This window comes from Phodopus roborovskii, unplaced genomic scaffold, assembly GCF_943737965.1.
Source record: "Phodopus roborovskii unplaced genomic scaffold, PHOROB, whole genome shotgun sequence".
NCBI lineage: Eukaryota > Metazoa > Chordata > Mammalia > Rodentia > Cricetidae > Phodopus > Phodopus roborovskii.
In genome coordinates, this window is record NW_026126575.1 from 3,090,526 (window position 1) to 3,107,343 (window position 16,818).

The following is a 16,818-nucleotide window of genomic DNA, read 5'->3' on the forward strand; positions in this document are numbered from 1 at the left end:
TTATTCAGTGATGGATAAGTGTCTTCCAGATGAGACTATATTAGCTCAGAACTATGAACCACTATTACCATGTTGTGTGGCCAAGACTTTCTCCAGCAGGATTCAGTTCACACCACGCTGTGTGGCTCCATCATGGAAGACCAGTCCTGCCTCAGGGCTCCAGTATCATGCCTTCTGAGTGAAGGGTTCTCTGTTTTCTGTTGAGTTAAAACTCCACATTTATAGGCTGAGGGGTGGTCTGTGGGTAAGAAGACTTGCTATGCAAAAGCAATGATCAGAGTGCAATACCCCAGCTTACATAAAGAAGAGGGTTTGGCCATGAATATATGCCATAAAGGAAGAGGAGGGTCCCTGGGATTCCAGATATACCTAGGCAATAGGCTATATCTGGAATCAGTGAGAGACCTTGTGTAGACAGATAAGATAGACAGCAAAAGAGAAGGACATCTGAGGGCCTTTTCTTACTTCAGCACCTGTGCAAGGACACAGACATGAAAACACATACACACAATGACCCCTCAAAGTCAAAGTTTAGATAGTGAATCAGATATGAAAAATTACCCAGCTTTCACATTAGCTAATGTCATGAAAAGTACGGTCTTGCAATATTATTTCTAATTAGAAAAACAAATAAATGTAAGAATCTATTCAAGGTGTATTTTTATGTTGATGACAGTATCATGTGTCATTTTAAAAGAACCATTTGGGGCAGTGTTACAAATGAAAAATACAACTCATATCTATGAGCAGTGATGTCACTGTTGATGCTTGGATCCCATTACTTAGCCTTTAAGATCATGTAAAAATAACAAGTCCTGGGCAATGCAAATAGGACATCTGGAGAAAGATTGTGGCATGTCCTTTCTACCTTTTGAGCTAGTGAAAATGCTGATAATGGGCTATATGCTAACAAAGTTGTATGTTGTGAATGACTTAACAGGAGAGAATATTTGCAGTTATGTAAAGAGAATACTGGAAATTGGTGGGGGGGGGTGAAGAAACTTTCAAACAGAAATGTATAAAAATGTGAACATATCCAAATGTTGTGGCACAAGCTTGTAATGCCAGCACTTGTTTTGAGGGGCAGAGGCATGCAGAGCTCTGTGAGTTCAAGGCTAGCCCAGTGTATATAATGAGTTCTGGGACAGTTGGGGCTACATGGTGAGATCTTGTCAAAAAAAAAAAAAAAAAAAAAAAGAGAAAAAAGAAAGAAAGGAAAAGAAAAAAACATTCAATCCCTCCTAGACTTCCTGTTCTTTCTAGAATGTTTCCATATATAGTGTTCTATTTAATTGTTGACACAAGACACACATTGTTTAAAGCAGTCTGTTCAAATTATAAAGCCAGGAATAGTAATCACTCCACGGAACTCATTGTACTTGTTTCCTTTTTTTGAAACTGAGTCTCTCAGCATAGCCAAGGCTAGCCTTGAACATATAATCCTCCTGCCTCAATGTGGAGTAACCATATAATTCAAATATCGTGAATGCACCACCAGGTGACTGAGGCTTCAGCTGCAGGTCAATCAGTCCTGTTTTGTCACAGGGTGCATAATGCTTTTGATAAGTGTGTTTTAGCTCTGTGGGTGATGAAGCAAAGTTGTGTGTAACTTCAGAGCTTGTTCCTGCCTCTGTCAATGAGGCCAATGCTGATCTTTCAGGGAAACAGAATCAACACTGCCTGGAAAACAAGAGTTCCATGGGAAAACTGACCCGGGAGAGGTTGCCTGTCATACCATCAGGTGGACAGGGAAATCATAGGAGGCCCAGGAGGCCTGCATCCCAGAAGACAACACAGCGATGAAACTGGTCCAAATTAAGTCTAAGGAGTAAAGTGAGAAAAGTTAGGGTTGTCAGATCTCTCCTGCAGCAGGGGAGCTCAGATAAAGTTTCTGCTCAGCTTTCCTCAGGTGGCTGTTATCCAGGACAAAGTACTGTGACAGGCAGGTATGGAGTTCCACTGGGATGCCACATTTGCATGTCCCAGGCCGGAACTTGTCACCTTCTAAGAACACTAAAATTACAAACTGCAGAGATGCATCAAAACCCCCTCACCTAAGCCTGTGCAGGTCCTCCCCTGCCACGTCCATCTGGGTAAGTGCTCTGCACCCAAGTGCAGAATCAGAAGGTGTTCAGGGCCAGGCAGGCTGTGGGAGGAGGAGCAGTCGGCTCAGGGAGGTGTTCAGCATCTGCAGAGGGGACGCTGAGCTCCGACAACCCCTCAGCACAGGGGCTGTGTGCTGCACAGACAATAAGGAGTTTGCATTGTAGGATATTTGCTTCTATAATTTAGAATCTTCTGATTATAATGCATCAATTTTAAGCCTATTTTTCCTTTTTGATTGTAAAAATTCATGTTTAGCTAGCTGGGTCAGCATTTATGTTACATATGTGTACTTTTACAAACATATCCTCATCGAATTGATGTCTCATTTTCATATTTTCATTGTAAACCCTGTTAGCATCTGTGATTGTAATATCCCAAATGTGAGTATTATAAGTGACTTCTATAGATTGGGTAATTAAAAATAATTTCAGGATCTTTAGAGGTGAGTCCTACCCCAATTTTATATTTTAGAGGATATCCTCTCATTGCTACAAAGTATATACCTATATTTTCCTCATTACATTTTTGTCCCTCAATTCACCTTCAGAAGTGACCATACCAACTAGTGGTGCTGGTCCCTGCTCACACTTTATAAGTTAAGAAATGCCAGCGGAGGGGACCATGGAGGTGAGGCTGCAGGCAACTAACCATCGAACACACAGAGAATGTGGTATTCTGTCTGGATCCTGAGGAGCCAGGAATTGGTAAGTTAAGTTGCAGAACTTGGAGAAAAACAATCTTTATGTTCTATTAGTTGAAATAAATATTCCTTCCAATTTCTCTGCTAGTGGAAATTCATTGCCCTTCCTTCAGAATGGTTAGTGAGGCAGACTATCTCATTAATTTCCTTTGCTCTTGGCATAGCTTTCATATTTTTCCAAACTGCATCTTTTTCTAGATAGGTAAACCATAACCTCCATATTTTTTAGTGCTATTTACATACAGTATATGTGACAAGGAGGGTAAAGTAAAGCTGGTTAGGGAGAAAGCCAGTCTCAGCTGTGACTGCATCATGGGGAAGGTCAGCAAGGCAGGTTCTTCTGCAGCCCAAGTGAGTTTCCCAGGGCTGAAAGTGGTATCTGTGACCAAGCTCTCCCAAATTTCTCTTTCTTCACTGTAAAAGAATGCTGATGTACTTCAGTTTCTGGAGGAGTATGTAAACCCATTAGTGAGCATTCTGGCTGCAGGTCTGAGCCCTGCAAAGGCCTGTAATCATTTCAATTACAAATGCAAGTGCGAGAGCTAATTTCAGCCATTTTCCAGAAATAGCTGTCATTCCTTAGCACAAATTCTGCATGATTTTGCTCATCATATTACTGAGGTCGATTTACTTCATGGCCTCTCTGAACACAGAGCTGGCATCTGCTTGATGATGGCTTTCCTTTCGTGAGACACCAACCATCTGTCTAGTATAGTTTCAGCTTTCCAGGTAGAACTGTGCAACACACAGAGCATGCTGTTCAGCCCCACCTCATCCTAAACCCACTTGCACGAGGTGGGAGCAGTTTCCCTTTCCAAACCACCACATGCATTTTGCGTTGTCTCACAGCAGGAGTGAGACTGAAGACCACATGGTAAATGAGTGATGAGGGATATTTGATCATATCGTAACCCTGAGATTGTGTTAACAAAATAAAAACCTGAGGTCAGAAGGCAGAGCCAGTGGCTAGTTGACAGGAAGTAGACATAGAGGGAAAAGAGGGAGAGTATTTATTGGTAAAATCCTAAGATACAAATTTAGATATAAACAAAGGTGAGCTGTATGAGGATGGAAAATTAAGCATATGGTTTTATAAACATAAAGGTGGGCAGGTATTGCTCAGCCCTGACACTTTCACCTGCTCACTTTCACCATCAGGTGTGGGTGGCTGTATGCATGCTGTAGAGGAATAAGCAGACATTACTCCTGCCTTTCCTTTCCCTGCATGCAGTGCACCCACAGGGCCATAAGCACCCAACGTTCACTCGGAACTGCCTTTCACTCTCCACTTCCTCCAGATCACAAGTCCCAGTCACTTGCTTGAGGCCTATTTGATGATGTTATTGATCTCAGGTTGTCTATGACTTGGGTAAAGACATAATGACACAGTTTCTACAGTCACAGCTTCCAGACTCCATTCAGTACAGGGGGCTCTAGCTCTGTGGTCCTGAACAGCTGAAGCCTTGCTAAGGATTCTTCTGGATATTTCTTGCTCCAGGTATGTTTTGTTTTCTTATTCTGCCCTTTTAAGCCTTTCTTTCCTCTTCCCCAGTGTGGCCACTTCATAGGGTACATATTTCACAAACACACATTTCTCTGTTACTTATGCCCTTATGTTCAGAATACCAGCTCGTTCTCTTTGTATGATGTAATAGGCCATCCTAGGGCCATCACAGCATATTTACTCCCAAGTTCTATGTTTGAGAAGTGCCTCTTACATAACCTTACTGAGGTCATAGAGTATCTGTCTTGTCTGCTGACCACAAAGACCATGCTTAGCTAGGCAGATATGAGCTGAAGTGCCTGATCTGGGAGGGCAGGACAGGCTAGGAGACACCTCATAACTTGTTTCATGAAGGGCACACAATTCTAAGAATGCTCTCTGTAAAAGTGACATATTAACCCAGAATTGCAGCAGCTTTCTTTGATGGGCTTTGTAATAGGAAAAGAATTTGACACCATGTAGATTTTGATGTAGAAACTGAATGGATACAGTTGGGTGTCCTGCAAAAGGTGGACATCGCAGACAACTAGAGGGAACTTTGTGTCTCCTGGCAAGCTGGTGTCCTTGGTTACATGAAATCATGTCCCCATGTTGATCTGTGCTTTGAAGAAAGGAGACCTTTCTCTTGCTCTTGTGGAATTCCACCTCTTCCAGTTGTTTCAAAGCAAGGTTCCCTGAAGCCAAGATGTTAAGACTGTCACTGAGAGTTCAAGGCCTGACTTTCCCAACAGATTAAGGTTGCAGGGCTATGGCTTCTGTCACAGTGAACATGAGGCTTTACAGTAAAGAAACCCAGTGCACACGAGTTTGACAGCAAGATATTTGTGTAAGAATCAAGGTTCTCTCCCCCTCTCTTTCTCTCTCTTCTCATTGGTGAAAATATTTCTTTTCATGAACTAAAAAGAATTTAGTAAAAACTGGGTATTCCATAGGAATAACATGCTGTATAACAAGGATAAAATGTATGTTTCTGGTTAGCTTGGCTTTAGATTCTTATTTCATTTTTAATTACGGTGTGTGTGTGTGTGTGTGTGTGTGTGTGTGTGTGTGTGTGTGTGTGTGTGTGCAGGTGTCCACAGAGTCCACAGTAAGGTGTAATATCCCCTGGAGCTGGAGTCAGAGGCAGTTGTAAGCTACTTGATATGGATACTGGGAACCAAACTTCTCTGCAAGAGAAGTTTGTGCTCTTAACTGCTGAGCCTTCTCTCCAGCTCCCAAGCTAGTCTTTCTCTGTGGGTGTTGGGGATCCAAACTCAGATCATATGCTTGCTCAACAAGTGCTGTTATCCATGGAGCCATTCCCGGGCCCCTTCAAGCTAGTCTTTTAGAATGTTCCAGTGCATGCTTTATCTAACACAAAATGCATGTATTTCAACACACACACACACACACACACACACACACACACACAATCTGTTCTGTAAGTCCTATAGACATTACTATGGATTGATGACAGTGTGTTCCATGGAATTTGGAGACTCATAGAACCCTTATTGCTACTTCACTATGATTTTCCTAGGATCATCACAAGAGAATTCAAACACAATGAATGTGTACAAAACTTATTTTGCTTCTCTTTACTTTGGAAAAATTAATATTTCTCCTCCTTCCCCTGCCCCCCCCCATTGTGACTGGGACCTGAAAAATACCTTTATATGTTATAAAAAATTTCACAATTAAATGGAAATAATTCAATAAAACTTATTTACCCAACATGCTATTGCTATATAGGATATCCAGTCTATTTATCTAGCAAAATAATTAGCTCTTCTAATGATAGGATAGAATTTTTATTTTTGAACATTTTCTTTTAATTTTTTTTCAAATTACTTATTAAAGTTCTGAATTCTGAAATAGAAACTCATGTTTATGAATTTTAATAGTTTTTTCTTTCCCTTAATGTCATAGTTGCATGGTCTAAATCATTATAAAATAGTTTCATTTTACAATCTTGCCTTTTAATGATATTTCTTTTAATACCATTTCACTTGAAAAATTATAAAGTGCTAATGCTCTAGTGCATTCCAGAAGACAGTTCTCTCTCCCTTTCCATGGGTTCTGAGGATTGACTCAGATGAGCAACCTTTCATACCCGCTGACTGAAAGTTGTGATCCTCCTGTCTCTGCCTCTTAAAAATATCCTACCAGTGTGTTTCACCAGGTAAACTTGTTGGTTATATCACTGCATGTATGATGCTATGTGGAAGCAATTGAATGTGTTCTATTAGAGACATTCTGCCAGCAGACCATTTGACAAACTTTCTGGTACAAATCTCTCACTTGAAGGAGAGATGATATCAGAATCCTGAGCAGTCTACCTTTCATGTTGGCTTGGGTACTTTTCATTTCATTGGAACCATGTGATGGAATGGCCCAGAAGGACTATAACTATTGTTTCATTTGAATTCACAAGAACCCACACTGAATTCTCATACTAACGGAGAAAAAGAGTTAGAATCTTAGTTTTGCTAGTATTTGATAACTACTAAGAGCTAACTGGTACTGAAACATGGCCAAGGTGAACAAACACATAGCAGGATTTCAAAACAAGCAAGCTCATTGGAGCTCTGTGAAGGACTGCTCCTCAGGAGTTATGTTGTTCTTAGTCTCCTTCCCCAGTTCTATCATTTACATTTAAGGCGGGAGCAAGCTGAGCAGTCATTAACAGAGCTGCCATAACTCTCCAATGTCACATGCATAAGGCGTGCATGAGAAAAGCAGCAGCCAACACCTCACAGAGACCATCACCTGCTGGACACACTTTCATGACTAATGTGTAGACTTCATCTCATGTCAATCATGATGTATCCCAGATCCAGGCTGTCCACATGGTCTAGAGGAAGTGATTGGAACTCAGCTCAAAGTCACACTCTGAGGCAATGGCAGGTCATGGGTAGGATTTGAAGTAGTCTGTATTTAGAGATCACAATAAAACTTTATTAAGAATATTTGGTAGTAAAGGAACAGAATAAAGAGGGCACTGAAATAAATGACCCTATCCATGTCAAATCCTGGGGCTTACTGTCCTCAGGAGGGTTGCATTTCTAGTTGTATGTGATCTTCCAATTCAAATTCACCAAAAACAGCTCTTTGTGTATCTGACTATAAGAACACTACAGAGGAAAACAAGGACAGTTCCCAGAGATGCTCTCCCAGCAGGCAGTGGGGAAGTCAGTGTGTCCTGTGAGGCACAGCACTTGTTAATTTGTGTGAGCGCTCATGTGCACAGGAACCTCACAGAGGACCGGCAATGCACTACACTTGGAAAGCATTAGGACAATGAGGACAAAGGGGTGTCTTCTGAGGTTGGGGTGAGCTGAAGTGGAGGATTTCAATAGAGAAGGATAAATCAACTGAACTGATATGTTTGCCCAAGGCGATAGATAGCCGTGGCTAAGATTTATGTTCAAGGTTGTCTGGGATGAAGGGCATCTCTTGCTTTTTTTTCCATTAATTTTTTTTTTAAATTTCATTTTACATTCCAACCACAATTCTACCCCCCCCATTCTTCCTCCTACCCGCCTTGCCTCCTCCCAACCCCCTCACCCTCCCCCCCCAGACCACCCCCCCAGTCCACTCCTCCTCATCAGTAAGGGCTTCCATGAGGATCTACATAGTCTGGAACAATAGAATGAGGCAGGGCCAGGCACTTCTCCCATGCATTAAGACCAAGCATGGCATTCCACCATAGGGAATGGGCTCTAATAAGCTAGCTCATGTACCAGGTTTGTATTGTTGTCCTACTGTCAGGGGCCCTTCACCTAGTCCAAGCTTCACAACTGTCTCCCACATGCAGAGGGCCTATCTCAGTTCCCTAGAGTCTCCACAGCTGTAGGGCCAGTGTTCATGAGTTTCATGAGCTTGGTTCAGCTGTCTCTGTAGATTTCTTCATCATGACCTTGCCCTTGCTCATATATTCCCTCCTCCTTCTCTTTGACTGGATTCTGGGAGCTTGGTCAGGTTCCATTAATTACTAGATAAGTGTACTATTATGATATTTGAGATATTCAATAATCTGATTACAGGGATAGGCCAGTTCAGGCATCTTCTCTACTATTGCTAGGATTCTTACCTGGAGTCCTCCTTGTGGATTCTTAGGAATTACCCTAGTGCCAAGTTTCTCTCTAAGCCCATAGTGGCTTTCTATTAAGATATCTCTTTCATTGATCTTCCACTGTATCCCTCCACACCTCAGCCATCTTGTTCCCTCCTTGTTCCCATTCCTGTCTCATTCTCCATCCCCCAGTTTGCCCCATGGATCTCATCTAAATTCCCTTCCCAGGGTGATTCATGCATCCCTCTTAGGGTTCTCCTTGTTACCTAGCTTCTCTGGAGCTATGGATTGTAGTCTGGTATCTTTTGCTTTACATATATATCCACTCATGAATGAATGCATACTGTTTGTCTTTCTGAGTCTGGGTTACCTAACTCAGGATGGTTTTTTTTCCCAGTTCCATCCATTTACCTAAAAATTTCATGAGGTTATCTTTTTTTTTTTTTTTTACCATTGAGTAGTACTCCATTGTGCCAATGTAGCGCATTTGTTTTATCCACTCTTTGGTTGAGGGGTATCTAGGTTGTTTTCAGGTTCAGGTTCTGGCTATTATGAATAATGCTGCTATTAACATTATTAACATTATTTAGCAAATGTCCCTGTGTGTGGCTGGCAGTAGTGGTACACGACTTTAAGCCTAGCACTGGAGAGGTAGAGGTAGGCGGATCTCTGTGAGTTTAAGGTCAGCCCAGTCTACAAAGCTACACAGAGAAACTGTCTTGAAAAACTAAAATAATAATAATAAAAAATGTCCTTGTGATATGATTGAGCATCCTTTGGGTAAATGCCCAAGAGTGGTATTGCTGGGCTTGAGGTAGACTGATTTCCAATTTTCTTAGAAACCACCATATGGATTTCCAAAACGGCTGTACAAGTTTTCTCTCTCACCATCAGCAGTGCAGTGTTCCTGACATCACATCCTCTCTCTTTTCCCTCAGATGAGAGAGTCCTCCCCTGACTCAATCTTTCTAGTCCCAGGTGCTTTCCTCTCCTCCCCTTTTCTTTCTTCTAGCTCCCGCTCCACTCACTGCCCCCCACCCACTCCCAATATGCTCAGGAGATCTTGTCCCTTTTCCCTGCTGTGAGGGATCTGGTATGATCTCTAAGAATCTGGCTTGTATTCTAGTTTCTCTGGTGGTGTGAATTATAGGCTGGTAATCCTTTGCTCTATGTCTAAAATCCATATATGAGTGAGTACATACCATGTTCCTCTTTTTGTGACTGAGTTACCTCATTCAGGATAGTTTCTTCAAGTTCCATCCATTTGCCTGCCAATTTCAAGATTCCATTATTTTTTTCTGCAGAGTAGTATTCCATTATAGATGTGCCACATCTTCTTTATCCATTCTTCAGTTGAGGGTCATCTAGGTTGCTTCCAGTTTCTTGCTATTACAAAACATGCTGCTATGAACATAATTGAACAGGTGTCTTTGTTGCAAGGATGTAGATAATGGGTATATGCCTAAGAGGGGTATTGCCAGGTCCTGTGGTAGACTGATTCCCATTTTCCTGAGGAATCGCCATACTGATCTCCAAAATGGCTGTACAAGTTTGCACTCCCACCAGCAGTGGAGGAATGTTCCCCTTTCTCCACATCCTCTCCAGCATAAGTTGTCGTTGGTATTACCAATTTTAGCCATTCTGGCAGGAGTAAGATGGTATCTCAGAGTTGTTTTGATTTACATTTCCCTGATAGCTAAGGATGTTGAGCACTTTCTTAAGCATCTTTCAGTCTTTTTTACTTTCTCTATTGAGAATTCTCCATTCAGTTCTGTACCCCATTTTTAAAATAGGTTATTTGTTGTTTTGGTGACTAGTTTCTTCAATTCTTTGTATATTTTGGAGATCAGCCGTCTGTCAGATGTAGGATTGGTGAAGATCTTTTCCCAGTCTGTGGGCTGCCATTTGGTCTTGTCAACTGTGTCCTTTGCCTTACAGAAGCTTCTAAGTTTGAAGAGGTCCCATTTATTAATTGTCAATCTCAGTGTCTGTGCTACTGGAGTTTGTTCATGAAGCAGTCTCCTGTACCAATTTGTCCAAGGGCACCTCCCACTTTCTCTTCTAAGAGGTTCAGTGTGGCTGGATTTATGTTGAGGTCTTTGATCCATTTGGACTTGAGTTTTGTGCATGACGATAGACATGGGTCTATCTGCAGTCTCCTACATACACACCATCATCCAGTTGTGCTAGCACCATTTGTTGAAGATGCTTTCCTCCTCCCATTGTATACTTTTAGGTGTTTTGTCAAAAATCAGGTGTTCATAGGTATGTGGGTTAATATCAGGATTTTTGATTCAATTCTTGTGGTCTACCTGTCTATTTTTGTGCCAATACCAGGCTGTTTTCAGGACTATAGCTCTATAGTAGAGCTTGAAATCGGGGATAGTGATGCCTCCTGAAGTTCCTTTATTGTACAGGGTTGTTTTGGCTATCCTGGGTCTTTTGTTTTTCCATATAAAGTTGATTATTATCCCTTTCAAGGTCAGTGAAGAATTGTGCTGGGATTTTGATGGGGATTGCATTGAATCTGTAGATTGCTTTTGGTAAGATTGCCATTTTTTACTATGGTTATCCTACCTATCCAAGAGCATGGGAGATCTTTCCATTTTCTGATATCTTCTTTAAAGACACAAAGTTCTTTCTATATAGGTCTTTCATTCGTTTGGTAAATGTTACCCCAAGATACTTTATGTTGCTTGTGGCTATTGTAAAGAGTGATGTTTTTCTGATTTCTTTCTCAGCTCCTTTGTCATCTGTACATAGTAGGGCTACTGATTTTTTTTTAGTTTGTCTTGTATCCTGCTAGTTTGCTAAAGGTGTTTATCAGCTGTAGGAGTTCCCTGGTAAAGTTTTTTGGGTCACTTATGTAAACTATTATATCATCTGCAAATAGTGTCAATTTGACTCCTTCCTTTCCAATTTGTATCCCCTTGATCTCCTTTTGTTTATTGTTTTAACTAGAACTTCAAGCACAATATTGAAGAGATATGGAGAGAAGGGAAGCCTTGTCTTGTTCCTGATTTTAGAGGAATTGCCTTAAGCTTCTCTCCATTTAGTTTGATGTTGGCTGTTGGTTTACTATATATTGCTTTTATTATGTTTAATTATGTTCCTGTTATCCCTGATCTCTCCAAGTCCTTTATCATGAAAGGGTGTTGAATTTTGTTAAAGGCTTTTTTAGCATCTAGTGGGATGATCATGTGGTGTTTCTTTTTCAGTTTGTTTATATGGTGGATCCCCTTGATAGATTTTCATATATTGAACCATCCCTGCAACCCAGGGATGAAGCCTACTTGGTCATGGTGGATGATTTCTCTGATGTGTTCTTGGATTCGATTTGCCAGTATTTTATTGAGTATTTTTGCATCTGTTCATGAGGATTATTGGTCTGTAGTTTTCTTACTTAATTGTGTCTTTGTGTGGCTTGGGTACCAAGGTAATTGTGGCCTCATAAAAAAAAGTTTGGTAATGAACCCTGCTTCTATTGTGTGGAACAATTTGAAGAGTATTGCTATTAGCTCTTCCTTGAGCTAATTTCTGGTAGAATTCTGCACTGAAGCCATCCAGCCTTGGGCTCTTTTTTTTTGAGGGGGAAGCTTTTGATGACTGTTTCTATTTCATTAGGGGTTATAGGCCTATTTAAGTTGCTTATCTGTACTTGACTTAATTTTGGTAAGAGATAGTTATCCAGAAATTTATTAGATATTAGGATAGCCACACCTCTTGCTTCTTGGGTCCATTTGATTGGAAGATCTTTCCCCAACCCTTTACCCTGAGGTAATGCCTGTCTTTGAAGCTTAAATGTGTTTCTTCTCTGCAGCAGAAGGATGCATTCTGTCTTCGTATCCATTCTGTTAGCCTGTGCCTTTTTATAGGCAAGTTAAGACCATTAATGTTGAGGGAAAGTAAGGACCATTGATTGTTAATGCTTGTTTGCTTTAGATTTAGGGTTCTGGTGAAGTGTGATTATCTATTGCCTATGTCTTTGTGAGCATAGTTAACTTCCTTGTGTTGGAGTTTTCATTCCAGAACTTTCTGTAGGACTGGATTTGTAGATATATATTGTGAAAATCTGGCTTTGCTAATGCAAAGATATTTAATAATATCTTGTTTTCTCGGTCTATAGTGATTGAGAGTTTTGCTGGGTATATTAGCCTGGACTGGCATCTATGGACTCTTAGTACCTGTAGAACATCTATCCAGGACCTTCTGGCCTAGAGAGTTTCCATGAAGAGATCAGGTGTAATTTTGATAGGTCTCCCTTTATATATTACCTGGCTTTTTTCCCTCACTGCTCTTAATATACTTTCTTTATTCTGTATGTTAGGTGTTTTGATTGTTATGTGTCTTTTCTTTAGTCCAGTCTATTTGGTGTTCGGTATGCTTGTTGTACTTTCATGGGCATGTCCTTCTTCAGGTTGGGAAAGTTTTCTTCAATGATTTTGTTGAATATGTTTTCTGCACCTTTGAGCTGGGATTCTTTGCCTTCTTCTATGCCTATTATTCTTAGGTTTGGCCTTTTCACAGTGTCCCACATTTCCTGGATGTTTTGTGTCAAGGATTTGTTGAATTTAAGATTTTCTTTTGTCGATGGATTTATTTCCTCTAGTTTACCTTCAGCGCCTGGTGGGCTTAGGTGGTTCAGGAATTCTATGTCTATAGTTCTTGGTGGTCCAAACTCTCTAGGACGTCTCTCCTCAGGCAGGGGCCAGTGATGAGGGTCAAAGATCAGGCAGGCAGGGACTCAAGAGTGGTCCAGTGTGGATAGGCGGGTCTCCGGGAGACGCCTGGTGCTCTAGTAGAGGGGTCTCTGGCAGTGTCATGGTGATGGGGGTCAAAGATCTGGCAGGTAGGAATTCATGGTGGTCCGCGGAGATAGGCAGGTCCAGTGTGCCCAGAGCAGATCCAGGAAGCTCCCAGGAGGCAGCGAGACCGCTGGACCCACCCTCTGGTTCAGTGCTCAACCAGAGCAGTGGGGCAGTGTGCTAGGTAGGGCACAGGGTGGGGGGAGGGCAGGCTCTAGTTTGGGGGTTTGTGGATCAGAGCACCAGGAGTGCTCTCCCTGGTGATAGGACATGGGGGGGGGGAGCGAGATTTGGGGCCAATCCAGGGAGTTCCCAGGGAAGGGTGTATGTGTGTGTGTGTGGGGGGATTCAACCCGAACTGGTCCCAGACTCACCTCTGGCAGAGGCCCAGCGATGGGGCCTATTTGTGTTTTTTTATTGCCTCCATTTCAATTTTCAAGTCTTGGACTTGTTTGTTTCTTCTTGGTTTCCTTGGCTCACTTTAAGGGTTTTATTGATTTCTTCGTGTTTGTGTTTGTGTGTGTGTGTGTGTTTGTGTGTGTGTGTGTGTGTGTGTGTGTGTGTGTGTGTGTGTGTTTTCCTCCATTTCTTTCAGGGGATTCTTCATTTCTTCTTCAATGCCTCCATCAAGTTATTTTTATGGTCATTTTCTCCTCCTCCTCCACCTTCTGTGTTGGGATGTTCAGATCTTCCTGATGTAGTCACACTAGGTTCTGGTGTTGCACATTGCTCAATAAGTTGTTTAATGTATTCTTGTATTGACTCTTCTTCCCTTTGGCAAAGGCAGTGTCTTCGCCTCTTGATCCAATCCTGTTAGTCCTCTCTCTCTCTCTCTCTCTCTCTCTCTCTCTCTCTCTCTCTCTCTCTCTCTCTCAGCCTTCTCTGTGCAGTAGATGTCTGTTTTCCAGGGAGCCACTTCCCAGGGAGTCTCAGGGAATAGGTGGGATTGTGGGTGGAGTGGGATTTGCAGGGAATGGGTGGGATTGTGGGTGGAGTGGGATTTGTAGGTTACAGGGTCCTGTGGGGGGGGGCTGCCGCTATAGCCTGCCTGAAGAAATCTTTCCTGCTGCCCTGCTAGTGTGGCTGAGATGGGCGGGACAAGGGCCTGTGGTTTTGCCCTGGGACCAAGGGGCTAGATGCTGTGTGGTCCAGATGAGAAGCTGGTCAATCATCTCTCAGTTCTCTCTGTGCATTATCTCTTGCTTTTTCCCCACAAGGTTTGTTCTGTGCTTCTTGACCTCACACGATGAATCAGAACAGCAAGCTGTACACTAACACTAACATTAGAAACACCTTTTTCTTTGAGATAAGCATTGGGATCTCAGGTAACAGTGTCCTTCTCCTCTTCCATGTCCTCATGCTCTGTAGTGAGCACAAGCCCAGACTCACTGACATGCCCATTGGATTCTTGGCTGTGATCCACCTACTGATGCTGCTGGCTGTGAGTGTCATAGCTACAGATATATTCATGCTTCACCAAGGATGGGATGATACCACATGTAAATCTCTTATCTTTTTATACAGATTTTTGAGGGGTCTCTCTGTTTGTACCACCTGCTTGCTGAGTGTCCTCCAGGCCATCACTCTCAGCCCCAGACACTCCTGCTTAGCAAAGTTCAAAGAAAATATATCCCCTTGTCACAACTTATGGTCTCTGTTTGCCCTTTGTTCTGTCTATTCATTGATTTCCAGTTACCTTTTCATCTCCATGGTTATCACCCCTAATGTGACCTCAGACTACCTACTTTACATTACTGAATCCTGCTCTCTTCTACAATTCAGCTTCCCCATGAAGTACATAATGTCCACATTGTTCATCTTCAGGGAAGCATTCCTTGTCGGTCTCATGGCCCTTTCCAGCGGGTACATGCTGGCTCTCCTGTGCAGGCACAAGAAGCAGGTCCGGCATCTTCACAGCACCAGCCTTTCTCCGAAAGCATCTCCAGAGCAAAGGGCCACCTGGACCATCCTGCTGCTCTTGAGCTTCTTTGTGGTGATGTCCATCCTGGACAGCTTCATGTCATTCTCAAGGCATATGTTCAAAGATGATCCAGTATTCTACTTGATCCAGATTCTTATGAGCCATAGCTATGCCACTGTCAGTCCCTTTGTGTTCATCAGCACTGAAAAGGATATAATTGGCCTTTTGAGGTCCATGTGTGAGAGGATAGTGACTATTTGATTATTCAGTGATGGATAAGTGTCTTCCAGATGAGACTATATTAGCTCAGAACTATGAACCACTATTACCATGTTGTGTGGCCAAGACTTTCTCCAGCAGGATTCAGTTCACACCACGCTGTGTGGCTCCATCATGGAAGACCAGTCCTGCCTCAGGGCTCCAGTATCATGCCTTCTGAGTGAAGGGTTCTCTGTTTTCTGTTGAGTTAAAACTCCACATTTATAGGCTGAGGGGTGGTCTGTGGGTAAGAAGACTTGCTATGCAAAAGCAATGATCAGAGTGCAATACCCCAGCTTACATAAAGAAGAGGGTTTGGCCATGAATATATGCCATAAAGGAAGAGGAGGGCCCCTGGGATTCCAGATATACCTAGGCAATAGGCTATATCTGGAATCAGAGAGAGACCTTGTGTAGACAGATAAGATAGACAGCAAAAGAGAAGGACATCTGAGGGCCTTTTCTTACTTCAGCACCTGTGCAAGGACACAGACATGAAAACACATACACACAATGACCCCTCAAAGTCAAAGTTTAGATAGTGAATCAGATATGAAAAATTACCCAGCTTTCATATTAGCTAATGTCATGAAAAGTATGGTCTTGCAATATTATTTCTAATTAGAAAAACCAATAAATGTAAGAATCTATTCAAGGTGTATTTTTATGTTGATGACAGTATCATGTGTCATTTTAAAAGAACCATTTGGGGCAGTGTTACAAATGAAAAATACAACTCATATCTATGAGCAGTGATGTCACTGTTGATGCTTAGATCCCATTACTTAGCCTTTAAGATCATGTAAAAATAACAAGTCCTGGGCAATGCAAATAGGACATCTGGAGAAAGATTGTGGCATGTCCTTTCTACCTTTTGAGCTAGTGAAAATGCTGATAATGGGCTATATGCTAACAAAGTTGTATGTTGTGAATGACTTAACAGGAGAGAATATTTGCAGTTATGTAAAGAGAATACTGGAAATTGGTGGGGGGGTGAAGAAACTTTCAAACAGAAATGTATAAAAATGTGAACATATCCAAATGTTGTGGCACAAGCTTGTAATGCCAGCACTTGTTTTGAGGGGCAGAGGCATGCAGAGCTCTGTGAGTTCAAGGCTAGCCCAGTGTATATAATGAGTTCTGGGACAGTTGGGGCTACATGGTGAGATCTTGTCTCAAAAAAAAAAAAAAAAAAAAGAAAAAAAGAAAGAAAGGAAAAGAAAAAAACATTCAATCCCTCCTAGACTTCCTGTTCTTTCTAGAATGTTTCCATATATAGTGTTCTATTTAATTGTTGACACAAGACACACATTGTTTAAAGCAGTCTGTTCAAATTATAAAGCCAGGAATAGTAATCACTCCACGGAACTCATTGTACTTGTTTCCTTTTTTTGAAACTGAGTCTCTCAGCATAGCCAAGGCTAGCCTTGAACATATAATCCTCCTGCCTCAATGTGGAGTAACCATATA

General features: G+C 41.9%; 1 protein-coding gene across 1 annotated transcript; it reads left to right on the plus strand.

Moving 5' to 3' along the window:
* The first annotated feature begins 14,415 nt into the window (after positions 1-14,415).
* LOC127236019 (vomeronasal type-1 receptor 94) lies at positions 14,416-15,351 on the plus strand. Its single transcript, XM_051203427.1, has one exon. It carries the CDS (start codon positions 14,416-14,418, stop codon positions 15,349-15,351), a length of 936 nt encoding a protein of 311 aa, XP_051059384.1.
* Positions 15,352-16,818: the final 1,467 nt, after the last annotated feature.